General features: G+C 40.5%; 1 protein-coding gene across 3 annotated transcripts; it reads left to right on the forward strand.

Annotated features, from left to right (window-relative positions):
- Positions 1 to 9,179: 9,179 nt before the first annotated feature.
- Positions 9,180 to 14,658, forward strand: LOC106589279 (charged multivesicular body protein 2a). Of its 3 annotated transcripts, none has more exons than XM_014179040.2 (6): positions 9,180 to 9,200; positions 10,118 to 10,285; positions 10,404 to 10,583; positions 10,772 to 10,902; positions 12,659 to 12,720; positions 12,874 to 13,149. In XM_014179040.2, exons 2-6 carry the CDS (start codon positions 10,118 to 10,120, stop codon positions 12,993 to 12,995), a joined length of 663 nt encoding a protein of 220 aa, XP_014034515.1. In that variant the 5' UTR covers positions 9,180 to 9,200; the 3' UTR covers positions 12,996 to 13,149. The 3 variants fall into 3 exon arrangements, with proteins under 3 accessions (XP_014034515.1, XP_014034514.1, XP_014034516.1); XM_014179039.2 differs by lacking the exon at positions 9,180 to 9,200 and adding an exon at positions 9,278 to 9,556 and having other exon boundaries at positions 12,874 to 14,658; XM_014179041.2 differs by lacking the exon at positions 9,180 to 9,200 and adding an exon at positions 9,617 to 9,638.
- The last annotated feature ends 170 nt before the right edge of the window (positions 14,659 to 14,828 follow it).

Below are 14,828 nucleotides of genomic sequence, written 5' to 3' on the forward strand. Positions count from 1 at the left end.
GAATTAATCATTGTTATAGCCTAGATCGCTTTACATAATGTGGACCGTTGTTTTTTCTAAGGCTAAGTAAACAAGGGGTAGCATATGCTTTTTACCTGTCTCTATAACAAAGGTTAGGCCTATATCCTCACATACCCCCTCAATTCGAGCCCTGCATTTAACCAGACATCTCCACAGAAATGTATAGCCTAAGGATTGCATGGTGACAGTGATTGTGTCTGTTAAACCGGTAAACTGAGTACTCTGGGGGAAAAACAAGGTCAAATCATGACAAAACAATTTTTCTAAGTTTGAGCTCTGTGTTTTTTCCAGAGTTCCCAGTTGTCTTGAATGCACTGAAGTCGGAAGTCAGAGATTGCAGAGTTACGAGTTGTTTTGAATGCGCCACTAGAGATCTAGGCTACCTCTTATTTCTGAATAGGGCTACCTCCAACAAAGAAGCCATTGTGTCTGTATTGATGTGAGAAATAGGCATATCTACACAGTAATGGTCGCTGGCTGCGATATCAACTAGCCTAATATTTTTTGTATTGAGGTGTTATGCCTATTTTAGCTAAATTGACTAATTAAATTGATTAGATTACTCTGGCAATTAAAAATATTTTTTACAAAATCATGTACTGTACATGTAGACGTTTCTAAGGCATTCATGGTGAGATCTTTAATAATAAACTAAACAGATACTTAAACTAACATGTGACGCGTAACATATGTAGCCATTTTTAAGGTATTCATGGTAAGATCATTCATAATAAACTTACAAGCAAACTGACATGTGACGTGTCAGTGCCATGTTACACAACGTGAACACTATGACTACATGACGTGTACATGTCACTTGACGTGAACGCATTGGCAGTTTGACACTTTAGAAAAAAAAGTTTTCTCTGTTGACAGTCCATGTTAATTCATGGTGGTATTTTATGGCGCTAGGAAGACATTAGGTGACTTTCTGAAAGGTATCAGTGGCTTCACGAGGCTTAATTCTGTCTCTTATCACCCCCCATAACATCCGAGCGAATTTATGTAATGCGCCCAGTCGTTTTCCAGTGCTTTGTCTTTAGTATTTCTTGATGAGCATCAGTTCTAGTGTATTAATATGTTATATGGAAAATGGGTTAGAAATAGGGTTCTCCATAATGATAATCTCAACAGCCTACCTACAATTGGTAAAAAGTTGTCACAACGTGAGCGAACACTTAAACAACACAATGTAACTCCAAGTCAATCACACTTCTGTGAAATCAAACTGTCCACTTAGGAAGCAACACTGATTGACAATAAATTTCACATGCTGTTGTGCAAATGGAATAGACAAGAGGTGGAAATTATAGGCAATTAGCAAGATACCCCCAATAAAGGAGTGGTTCTGCAGGTGGTGACCACAGACCACTTCTCAGTTCCTATGCTTCCTGGCTGATGTTTTGGTCACTTTTGAATGCTGGCGGTGCTTTCACTCTAGTGGTAGCATGAGACGGAGTCTACAACCCACACAAGTGGCTCAGGTAGTGCAGCTCATCCAGGATGGCACATCAATGCGAGCTGTGGCAAGAAGGTTTCCTGTGTCTGTCAGCGTAGTGTCCAGAGCAGGGAGGCGCTACCAGGAGACAGGCCAGTACATCAGGAGACGTGGAGGAGGCCGTAGGAGGGCAACAACCCAGCAGCAGGACCGCTACCTCCGCCTTTGTGCAAGGAGGAGCAGGAGGAGCACTGCCAGAGCCCTGCAAAATGACCTCCAGCAGGCCACAAATGTGCATGTGTCTGCTCAAACGGTCAGAAACAGACTCCATGAGGGTGGTATGAGGGCCCGACGTCCACAGGTGGGGGTTGTGCTTACAGCCCAACACCGTGCAGGACGTTTGGCATTTGCCAGAGAACACCAAGATTGGCAAATTCGCCACTGGCGCCCTGTGCTCTTCACAGATGAAAGCAGGTTCACACTGAGCACATGTGACAGACGTGACAGAGTCTGGAGACGCCGTGGAGAACGTTCTGCTGCCTGCAACATCCTCCAGCATGACCGGTTTGGCAGTGGGTCAGTCATGGTGTGGGGTGGCATTTCTTTGGGGGGCCGCACAGCCCTCCATGTGCTCGCCATAGGTAGCCTGACTGCCATTAGGTACCGAGATGAGATCCTCAGACCCCTTGTGAGACCATATGCTGGTGCAGTTGGCCCTGGGTTCCTCCTAATGCAAGACAATGCTAGACCTCATGTGGCTGGAGTGTGTCAGCAGTTCCTGCAAGAGGAAGGCATTGATGCTATGGACTGGCCCGCCCGTTCCCCAGACCTGAATCCAATTGAGCACATCTGAGACATCATGTCTCGCTCCATCCACCAACGCCACGTTGCACCACAGACTGTCCAGGAGTTGGCGGATGCTTTAGTCCAGGTCTGGGAGGAGATCCCTCAGGAGACATATTACATACCTCATCAGGAGCATGCCCAGGCGTTGTAGGGAGGTCATACAGTCACGTGGAGGCCACACACACTACTGAGCCTCATTTTGACTTGTTTTAAGGACATTACATCAAAGTTGGATCAGCCTGTAGTGTGGTTTTCCACTTTAATTTTGAGTGTGACTCCAAATCCAGACCTCCATGGGTTGATAAATTGGATTTCCATTGATTATTTTTGTGTGATTTTGTTGTCAGCACATTCAACTATGTAAAGAAAAAAGTATTTAATAAGATTATTTCATTCATTCAGATCTAGGATGTGTTATTTTAGTGTTCCCTTTATTTTTTTGAGCAGTGTATTTTAAAGAGAAATGCCATGGAGGTCGCGGTGCAACTTAGAAATAGCCCAAAAATCCGCGCCAAATACATTTTCAACCGCGACATCGTTTTCAAATTAGGCCAATTTACCAGGAAAACTGCGAACATAGCAACACTGATCAGGGTAGTTGGGAAATTGATACCATTGCAATTGCGTTACTTCCACCAAGTGGAATCCCCACAAAACGTTGAGATACTCCTACCTGAGTTCTAACAAAACTGTTTATTATCTCTAAGGTCTCCCATATATGAAATGGATGGTTGTAAAAAAAAATTATTGCAAAAGTGGTTTAATTTATAGATATGACACCCCCTTAACTCAAATTGCTAAAATGTGGAATATGAGTAGTCATTTGCTCTAAATACAGAAACAAATAACATTAGGATATCTTAAAGCATTTGGAAATATATACCTGTAAACACACAGATACAAAAGGCAGAAATATCAACTATGAATATTTGTGATGAATGTAAACATCACATTTTGGTAGCTGTTCAATAGATAACTTACAAGTCAAATCTGCTCTCAATCAGTGCTGTATGGTCCTGTCGGATAAAAATACATACAGTAACATGTTTTTGATGTTGTGGCTATTGTAAGGCTCTAAGGAAAACACCACCTAAAATTAAAAAAAGTACAGAATGCCTGGCTGTAGAGGGGTGGGCCACATATGCTCATGTAACCCGATATTGCAAGCTCTGATATTGCTCAAATTTGGAATACAAGTAGTCAGTTTTCTGCCCTACATACACCAATAAACAGCATTAGGATATGTTCATGTATCTTGGAAATATACACCTGTAAACACATACAATAGGCGGAAATATCAACTATGAATATTTGTAATGAATTTAACTTTTTGGTAGCTGTTCAGTAGACAACTTTCCAAGTCAAATGTTCTCATTCAGTACTGTGTGGTCTTGCCTGACAAAAAAATCATACTTTACACGTTTCTTGTTGTGGCTATTATAAATCGGCTCTTAGGAAAACCAGTGGGATTGTCTTTATATTTGCCTGAAATCCAATAAGGCACCAAATCCAATATGGCTGCCATGATAACATTTGATGGAGGTTAAATCAGCTGTAAATATGAATTGTGTAAATTAGGCATTTTTTTCAGTATAATGACTTAGTATAAATCAATTTAATTTTGAATCCAATATGGCCAACAAACACCTTCGCCTGCATATAAGAAGCCATTGTTCATTTTGTATTGTGTTATTCTGTCTTTAAAGCCATCATCCAGTGATTTTTGTAACTTTTCCTGTTGAAAAGTGATATCCCAAGTGTAAAGACATGTTCTAGTTTTGAAAGGACTGTATGGTTGGTTTTAGTGAGAATGGTGATGGCTGCCAAAGTGCTCCTGTCAGAGAGACTCAGATTTCGGGACTTCTCTTTAATCAGTTTTATTATGGCAGTTCAATGATCAGAGAAAATTGTTCCTAGAACCATACATACTACTACAAAGGAAACAAGTGGCAATTATTAAGTCAACATATCCACAATAGACAAAAGCAGGCTTCAATTAACCTAGTTTACACAGTTCAACAATACACATTCACCACATAATGCTACCCCAAAAGTGCTAACAGCAGCAATACTCAAATGGCATACATTTGGCCAATATGTTAACCTCTAAATGCTACAACAATATATCAAATCAAATAAAATGTTATAGGTCACATACATGGTTAGCCGATGTTAATGCGAGTCTAGCGAAATGCTTGTGCTTCTAGTTCCGACTATGCAGTAATATCTAAGAAGTAATCTAACAAATTCACAACTACCTTATGCACACAAATGTAAAAGGATGAATAAGAATATGTACATATAAATATATGGATGAGCGATGGTCGTGCGGCAAAGACAAGATACAGTAGATGGTATAGAATGGGTATATACATATGAGTAATGTAGGATATGTAAACATTATTAAAGTGGCATTTTTTAAAGTGACAAGTGATACCTTTATTAAGTCCATTTATTTAAGTGGCCAGAGTTTGAGTCTGTATGTTGGCAGCAGCCTCTATGTTAGTGTTGGCTGTTTAACTTAACTGTCTGTTAGCCTTGAGATAGAAGCTGTTTTTCAGTCTCTCGGTCCCAGCTTTGATGCACCTGTCCTGACCTCGCCTTCTGGATGATAGAGGGGTGAACAGGCAGTGGCTTGTGTGGTTGTTGTCCTTTATGATCTTTTTGGCCTTCCTGTGACATCAGGTGCTGTAGGTGTCCTGGCGGGCAGGTAGTTTGCCCCCGGTGTTGCGGGGGCAGACTGCACTACCCTCTGGAGAGCCTTGCGGTTGAGGGCGATGCAGTTGCCGTACCAGGCTGTGATACAGTCCGACAGGATGCTCTCGATTGTGCATCTGTAAAAGTTTGTGAGTGTTTTAGATGACAACCCATTACTCTACGTCAAAGGGTAACTAGAAGTACTTGAATGGCAGTAAGAATTGAAATTGACAATATGCTACATGCTAAGTAGCAATAGGCAAACAATAGAGCAGTAGAGCATCAAAAGTAAGGTTCAAACATCAAACTATAGCACATCTCACAGCACACAGTAACAGATTACATCAGATAGAGAACACACTTCAATCAAATGACACATACTGGAATGTCCTGGGATGATGGCTGCCAGACAATGAATTGTTTGGTGTGTGTGTCGGTCATCTTAATATGGTCAGCTGGTGACCACCATTGGATAGGCACTTTTCCACTTTGGCAGTGAACTTGGTATTAAACGTGGGATAATCCGCAACACCAAGTATAAATACAGACAAAGTATACACACTAAAGGGTCAAATATGTTTTGAGCAAAATAGTGTTTTTTTAGACAACTGCAAACTTCAAGGAGTTGGTTTGATGGGAAGTCGTGATGTTATCGGCCTCCCCCTAGCTTGAAGAACAATAGAGGATCAATAGAGAGCAAAAGAGGAAAGGCCAACCCCACTTGTGCAATGTCATGACTTATGGTGTGGTGACAGGACAACAACCTCTCCCTCAACATCAGCAAGACAAAGGATCTGATCATGGACTACAGGAAACAAAGGGGTGAGCACGCCCCCATCCACATTGATGGGGCTGTAGTGGAGTAGGTCAAGGTATTACCATGGTCCACACACAGTTGTGAGGAGGGCACAACAGTGCCTCTTCCCCCTCAGGAGGCTGAAAAATGTGGCATGGGTCCTCAGATCTTCAAAAAGTTATACAGCTGCACCATTGAGAGCATCTTGACTGGCTGCATCACCACTTGGTACAGCAACTCCAAGGCAAGACGCTACAGAGAGTGGTGAATACGGCCCAGTACCCATCACTGGGGCCAAGCTCCCTGCCATCCAGGACTTCTATACCAGGCGGTGTCAGAGGAAGGCCCAAAATAAATTCAGACTCCAGACACCCAAGCCATAGACTGTTCTCTCTGCTAACGCACAGCAAGCGGTACCAGTGCACCAAGTCTGGAACCAACAGGACCCTGAACTGCTTCTAATCCCAAGCCATGAGACTGCTAAATAAGACTGTTAAATAGCTAATCAAATGGCTACCCGGAATACCTGCACTGACCTGTTTTTGCACTAACTCTCTTGCACCGACTCTATGGACACACACTGGACTATACCCATACAATCACATATACTTATATATTGGATGGCTGTCGTTCATATTCCATTCAGCTGAATGTAACATCGATAGGTTTATGCTACTACATGATACAGAAATTTTTCCTACACCCATCATGTTGCTACAACCTAGCCTATGAATGAAGGTTTACAACATAGGTGCACAGGTTGAGATACATTTTAGTAATCAAGGTGACAGACAGTGATATATTCGATACCGCCTTGCAAACGCTTGCCTGCATCTAGCTGATCTAGGGTGTAATCATTAGTCCAACAGTTGCAAACAAGAGTTTCAATTGGACAATTTCAGGTATGTTTATCCCTGTTTTGTTCCATTTAAGAAAAGTTTTTAAACAGAATCGTCAGAATGAATACACCGCTGATCACACGCAAACACAGTTAACTTTCAAAGCAGCAAATATAAACAGCATGATCACTTTGCTCTTTGTATAATTCCTTCACGCTATCTTCCTTTCACCTTTTCCCTTCGCTTGTGGATTACAGTTCGCAACAGATCAGCTGTCTGAGGCCAGGTGAAAAAACCTTTCCAAGCCAAACCTTCATATCATAACCGCTTAACCTCTACACACAGCCTATATTGTTGTTACCCTATTAGCTAACGTCATAGTCAACATAGCTAATATAACCCGCTACAATCATGCAGTACAGTGTACAGTCAGCTAGCAGTTTAGCAGTTACACAGGCGGGCCCAGGTAGCAATAAATTAATAAAACCAAATGCATATCTTGACTTGGAAGAGTTCCAGTGTTGGATAGCCATAGCCAGCTAGCTAACATAGCATCCCTCACTGTTTGAGCCGGGTGTTTTAGTAGGCTAAACTAGCTAGCTGCATTCGCTAGCTAAGTACAGTACCAGTCAAAAGTTTGGACACACCTACTAATTCAAGGGTTTTGCTTTATTTTGACTATTTTCTACATTGTAGAATAATAGTGAAGACATCAAAACTATGAAATAACACATATTGAATAATGTAGTAACCACAAAACAAATCAAAATATATTTTATATATGAGATTCTTCAAAGTAGCCACCCTTTGCCTTGATGACAGCTTTGCACACTCTTGGCGTTCTCTCAACCAGCTTCATGAGGTAGTCACCTGGAATGCATTTCAATTAACAGGTCTGCCTTGTTAAAAGTTAATTTGTGGAATGTCTTTCCTTCTTAATGCGTTTGAGCCAATCAGTTGTGTTGTGTTAAGGTAGGGTTGGTATACAGAAGATAGCCCTATTTGGTATAAGACCAAGTACATATTATGGCAAGAACAGCTCAAATAAGCAAAGAGAGAGGATAAGTTCATTAGAGTTACCAGCCTCAGAAATCAGCAATTTAACTGCACCTCAGATTGCAGCCCAAATAAATGCTTCACAGAGTTCAACAGACACATGTCAACATCAACTGTTCAAATTCGAGATTTTTGGTTCCAACTGCCATGTCTTTGTGAAACGCAGAGTAGGTGAACGAATGATCTCCACATGTGTGGTTCCCACTGTGAAGCATGGAGGAGGAGATGTGGGGGTGCTTTGCTGATGACACTGTCTGTGATTTATTTAGAATTCAAGGCACACTTAACCAGCATGGTTACCACAGCATTCTGCAGCAATACACCATCCAATCTGGTTTGTGCTTAGTGGGACTATCATTTGTTTTTCAACAGGACAATGACCCGAAACACACCTCCAGGCTGTGTAAGAGTTATTTGATGAAGGAGAGTGATGGAGTGCTGCACCAGATGACCTGGCCTCCACAATCACCCGACTTCAACCCAACTGAGATGGTTTGGGGTGAGTTGGACCGCAGAGTGAAGGAAAAGCAGCCAACAAGTGCTCAGCATTTGTGGGAACTCCTTCAAGACTGTTGGAAAAGCATTCCAGGTGAAGCTGGTTGAGAGAATGCAAAGAGTGTGCCAGGCTGTCATCAAGGCAAAAGGGTGGCTACTTTGAAGAATCTAAAATATAAAATATACTTTTATGGTTACTACATGATTCCATATGTGTTATATCATAGTGTTGATGTCTTCACTATTATTCTACAGTGTGTAAAAAATAAAGAGAAACCCTTGAATGAGTAGGTGTGTTCAAAATTTTGACTGGCACTGTAGATGATGAGTACCTTAGTCAGAAATTCCCAGGAATGGTCAGTGCACCTCGCCTGACCCGTATGGTAAATGTAAGGAAGAAGAAAAGCCTGTTGATATTAGTGTTGTTTGAGGAGACCCTGCCGGAATATGTGAAGCATGGATATGTGAGAGCATGTCCAAACCATTATTGTGTAGAAATTGTAAAGGATATGATCACGTGTCACATGTTTGCAGACGGATAAAATTATGATATTGTTGCAACTGTGGTGGGGATCATACTCTGGACATCCTTGGGCGTACTGTTAGAGTGAAGGAGGTCGAGGTGTCAAGGATCTGGGCTGCGCAGCGGATCTCCGATGTGGAGGCGGTGAAGAGAGTCGAAGGGACAAGAGGCAACAGTGTTGAAGATATGTCGGTGGATACATTGCAACCAGTTGCTAGTGTTTCAAGTCAATCAGGTGATCTGGATACACTCATTGTGAAGAAGGTGGATTTTGTGGCATTTATAGCCACAGTGATTAATTGTGTCTAAGAAGTCCAATAAGCTGGATATCATTATATCTGCAGCTGATACGTTTTTGGGGCTCCAAGACTTTGCAGCAGAAACACTACAAGGACTTTTGTCGCTAGGAAATATCCCGCCCTCACAGGAGGCTTCTCAGCCTGTGTTGGGACCTGATTCGAATTATTATAATTTTTTACAGAAAAGCAGGTTGGTTTTGTTTAGTTCACTTCTTTTTGTTTGGTAGTTTGTATGATTTATTTATTTATTTATTTATTTGGGGATACTTATTATCCACCCGCACAGTAAGTGGCGGAATGGACATTTAATTGTTGCGAACGCCATTATGCCATAGAAGAAGAAGAATCAAATCAAGAAGAAGAAGGAGGAGAAGAAGAAGGAGTAGAATAAGAAGAAGGAGAAGGAGTAGGACTAGGAGTAGGAGTAGGAGTAGGACGGAAGTGAAGCTAACATTCTGCGGAAGTCCATAAAAGAAAACAAATCCATCTATCTGTGCAAATAGGGAGTCTGTTTCCGATTTAAAACCGGTGAAGACCTCTCAAACGGTAGCTATTTTCCATAACAGTAGTCATTATCGCGACATAAACAGCCCCGCCACGAAATACTTCATACACTGTAACAGAAAATGTAATAATAACTAGCTTGTTACTATGACTCAACTTCGTAGTTAGCTACCTAGCAGCTAATGTTAGCTACTAACGTTAAACTAACAAGGAAGCAAACATACCTAGTTAGCTAGCTAATAGTTTAAAGGTCTACATAATCAAGCCCATTTTACTATGCATAGTAGCCCTGTTTTATTGAATTCTGGGAATTTGATAAATCACGTTAACGATGATTGTTAAAAAGCAGTTTAATCAGAGTCCTGCTAGCTACAGTAAATGGATCAAATGAGGAGTTATCCTACACGAATTCATGTTTATAATGTAGCTATCTTACAAACGAAATGCATGCATGAAACGTACAGAAAATGAGATCCTGTTTAGGGGGAAAACGGACACATTGTAAATTCTAAGTAATAATGACTGACGAGAAAGAGAAGTAGATTTGGATGATATGTGTAGCCTAATTATTTACTTATTTTCTTTCCTAATTTTGTACATTAGATGGAGTTCCTGTTTGGGAAGAGGAAGACCCCAGAGGAGATGCTGAGGCAGAACCAGAGGGCACTGAATCGGGCCATGAGAGATCTGGACAGAGAGCGACAAAGACTGGAGCAGCAGGAGAAGAAAATAATAGCTGACATTAAGAAAATGGCCAAACAAGGACAAATGGTGAGAGAATGAGAGCAAATATAAGGGGCTGTTTAAAAGGGAAAAAGACTTCATGCCTTTATGTAAATTGTCATGCATCATTTTCAATTGTCTCACACTCGTCCACACACCATTCTAGGATGCTGTCAAGATCATGGCGAAGGACTTGGTTCGCACAAGGCACTATGTGAAGAAATTTATTATGATGAGGGCAAATATCCAGGCAGTCAGTCTGAAAATCCAGACTCTCAAGTCAAACAACAGCATGGCACAGGCAATGAAAGGAGTCACCAAAGCAATGGCTACCATGAACAGACAGGTGTGTATCTTTTCCTTGTTTCATGATTCCTGTTAAAAACACGTTTCAATTCAGGATCGAGAAATAATAACTTGCCAGTAGAACTGTAACACACTTAAAAAGCCTCAAACTTTTGTAGTCATTTTTGTTACCGGTTGAATTGTGCCAATACATTCCATTGGCTCACAACATAACGTTCCCCTACACAGATGAAGTTGCCACAGATTCAGAAGATCATGATGGAGTTTGAACGACAGAGTGAGATCATGGACATGAAAGAGGAGATGATGAATGATGCCATAGATGATGCCATGGGTGATGAGGATGATGAAGAAGAGAGGTAGGGGGTTCGTGACAGAGAAATTCCAGCCAAATCCTTTAAAGGATAGGTACACTTTAAATGTTATGTCAGAAGTATCCAGACCTTTTTTTTGCGTTTTCACTTGATTTTGAGAAACTTATCCCACCGGTGATAGACTTCCTAATGCTCATTCTGCAGAGGCACAGATAAAACATAAACCATGAATGCTGATTGGTTAAAAGCGCATTCCACCCTCTGTCTATTCCACAAGTTACCACAGGCTAAATCTATGACGTTAAAATGCCTATTTACTCTGTTCCATCTGACTGTGCAATCCATTGTCTCATCAGCCCAGGCAGGGAAGTTATAAACTTGATCTCCACCATAAAAAGCATCTAGACATTCTCACATTTCTTTTTTAGATTAACATTTCGTTTTCAACAGCTGAGATTTGTATAAACCTTACTGTCTGTCTCTCCGACATTTGCAACATTGTTTCAATATTCAAATTCGATCTCCAACTGTCCATAGTAATGAATGTATCAGGAATCGGGACGAGAGAGAGAGGCAGGCAGTTTCTCAGCCAGTCGAAATCATGAATTAGCTGGCATAATTTTTATGGATATATACAAAGAAATTTGAATTTAAAAAAGGTAACACGAAATTAAGTGCAGCTAGTTTTCAGTCTTTCCAGCTTCAGTTTGAAGTGATTGTGTTAGCTGTGTTGTTGGCTAGCTGCTCTGAACAACAGTGTCCTGACGAGAGAGCACATTTTCTATGCCAGGCAAAATCGTGCCTCATTAACTCATTGTTATGGATGTATCGAAATAAATGTAACTAGAAAACAGCTTAAACTTAAACAAATGCAGCTGCTGTTGTTATTCTGTCTGCACTGTTTGACGTGACTGTAAGTTAGCCGTAGTTGGCTAGCTAGCTAGCATGCAAGTCATAACGTTGCCAGCCAGTATGGCAATGGAACATTTAGAATGAACGACTGGGTCATGTCTATAGATACAGATCAAAAAGACTTAACGACTCGGTCGCGTCTCTGGCAACCGAACGACCAGCCGGCTTGGGTAGCAAACCTAGATTTGTTTCGGGACAATATCTTGTGGAAGGATGAAATAGTATGAATAAATTCATCAAAATAAAGTTTGATTTGAATATGTTGGTAATCCGTTGTATAAAAGTGATAATGCCCGAGAAGCCGGTGTTTGGAGGATATATGCACGGTTAACAACACCCGTGCCAATATATCCTCCAAACATCGGCTTCTCGGGCATTATCACTTAATTAGAAACGGCAACACTATCAGTATAGTGATGTAAGTCGTTAGATGTTGTACACATGACATTGTGTCATTCCAAAGTTTTTGTTATTTATTCCATTTTGAACTCGAGTGATACTTTTCCGTGTGCTCATGCGCCGGCTACATGGAGAAGTTATCATTCTAGTCCAACAAAATGGAAAATAACTATACTGAGAGAATTGCCATTTCGAAAAGGATGTATTTGGGTGTTTTTGGAGCCTTTGTTAATGTTTTATCTGTGCATGAAGTCTATTGCGAGTGGGGTAAGTTTCTTAAAAACAAGTGAAATGGCAAAAAATATATATATATTTACATCCAAAATACAGATTTGGTTTAAAAAAAATCTAAAAATGAAAACCTGCACCAACTCAATATGAAGACATCGTTATTTGTTAATATTATTTTAAATTGTACAATTTATATTTTTGGCATACTTATGTTAGCTGGTAAATCTATGGAAACACTAATTCTCTGTTTTATTTTCAGTGATGCCGTTGTGTCCCAAGTGTTGGACGAGCTGGGTCTCAATCTCTCTGACGAACTCTCAAGTAAGGAATAAAGTGAAATTATTGTGCTTGCAGTTAGTAAGATTTACAACTGCATTCACTTCACTAAAATGCTGTAGTAGTGATACAGCTGGTCATCGCTTCGTCACGGTTCCTATTGATTGATTTAAAATCATTTCCTTCCTGTTCATTTAGATCTGCCATCCACGGGAGGTAGCCTCTCAGTGGCAGGTGGGAAGAAAGCTGAACCCCAGCCAGCTCTGGCAGATGCAGATGCTGACCTGGAGGAGAGACTGAATAACCTCAGGAGAGACTGACACACAACAGCACTTTGGCTGCCTGGTGTTAATACAGCTAGATGTACTCAGCAACTTAGATTTCTGTATCTATACTGAGCAAAAACATAAACGCAACGTGTAAAGTGTTGGTCCCATGTTTCATGAGCTGAAATAAAAGATCCCGGACATTTTCCATATGCACAAAAATATTATTTCTCAAATTTGTGCACAAATTTGTTTACATCCCTGTTGGTGAGTGTTTCTCCTTTGCCAAGATAATCCATCCACCTGACAGGTGTGGCATATCAAGAAGCTGATTAAACAGCATGATCATTACACAGGTGCACCTTGTGCTAGGGACAATAAAAAGCCACTTTAAAATTTGCAATTTTGTCACACAATGCCACAGATGTCTCAAGTTTTGAGGGAGCACGCAATTGGCATGCTGACTGCAGGAATGTCCACCAGAGCTGTTGCCAGAGAATTGAATGTTAATTTCTCTACCCTAAGCTGCCTACAACGTTGTTTTAGAGAATTTGGCAGTACGTCCAACCAGCCTCACAACCGCAAACCGTGTAGGCGTTGTGTGGGTGAGTGGTTTGCTGATGTCAACGTTGTGAACAGTGCCCTGTGGTGGGGTTATGGTATGGGCAGGCATAAGCTACGGACAACAAACACAGTTGCATTTTATCGATGGCAATTTGAATGCACAAAAATACCGTGATGAGTTCCTGAGGCCAATTGTGAGGCCCATTTTTTTTTTAAGGTATCTGTGACCAACAGATGCATATCTGTAATCCCAGTCATGTGAAATCCATAGATTAGGGTCTAATTAATTTATTTCAATTGACTGATTGCCTCATATTAACTGCAAATCAGTAAAATCAATGAAACTGTTGCATGTTGCTTTTATATTTTTGTTCAGTATAGATTTCCTTGTGGAAGAGTGGTGGATGAACACTGGAGGATTTCAGTGAAAAGTCCATGTTATTACGGTATATGGCTTTTTGTTTGCAGGTATTATCTTTTATCAATGACTGATCAGAATCATTATCCACACACAATTGTTCCAAAAAAAATTAAGCATTCTCTTTTAAAGGGGGAATATTTTAATGAAGTGTTTGAATATGCCCAAAGGCATATTATTTTTGCTTCATGGGTAAATTGACATTATTTAAAGGAACCCAAAGTTAAAGTGAATTTAGACTATTCTAATAAAGTAAACATTTTGTATATTTGATGTACAAGTATCACTACATTTGTACATTCTTACCTTACATAGAGGTGTGCCTAAGAGCATTCACTACACATTGTCAGATATTAACATCATGATTTCGTAAAGGTTTTACGGTTTGTGGTTTCTTGCTTGCTTTTGATTTACTTTGTATAATTATATTTGTGGGAGTTTGTATAACCTAGGTTTAGAATTATTAATGGGACTGCGGAATGGATTAAAAAAAATATATTCAAGTGTGGTAAAATGTGTGTACAATTTGGTTCATTTTCCTCCATGTCAAATGCCCAAAAAGGGGGCACTTACTCGATGGTGCCTGATAGAACTGAAATAGCCTTTTATCCATTAAAGTGTAGTCATCATGAGTTCCTGATACATATTTATCGAATGGTTGGTTGAGGGTGTGGTTTATATTTGTAAGAAATGTCCTATTTTGCCTTTATTCAATAAACATTTTTTCACATTTGACAGAGGCTGGAGCTAATCGTCTTCCCTCAATACCTAGAAATGTGATAACATTAATTTACATACCCTGCCCAACCCATGTGATGACACAGCGAGCTGGTGTCAGCCCCCCTTGACCAACAAGATCAATCTCATTATAGCGGTGGTAATTATACACTAAGCTCCCATGGTGT

The sequence above is a fragment of the Salmo salar genome, chromosome ssa28 (assembly GCF_905237065.1).
Source record: "Salmo salar chromosome ssa28, Ssal_v3.1, whole genome shotgun sequence".
NCBI classification, from domain to species: domain Eukaryota; kingdom Metazoa; phylum Chordata; class Actinopteri; order Salmoniformes; family Salmonidae; genus Salmo; species Salmo salar.

Bases quoted from the DNA above. Each gene is read 5' to 3' on its own strand.
- LOC106589279 (XM_014179040.2), top strand. From the start codon at position 10,118: ATGGAGTTCCTGTTTGGGAAGAGGAAGACCCCAGAGGAGATGCTGAGG. The intron at 10,584-10,771 runs GTGTGTATCTTT...TCCCCTACACAG, and splicing joins TGGCTACCATGAACAGACAG to ATGAAGTTGCCACAGATTCA. The intron at 12,721-12,873 runs GTAAGGAATAAA...CTGTTCATTTAG, and splicing joins TCTCTCTGACGAACTCTCAA to ATCTGCCATCCACGGGAGGT.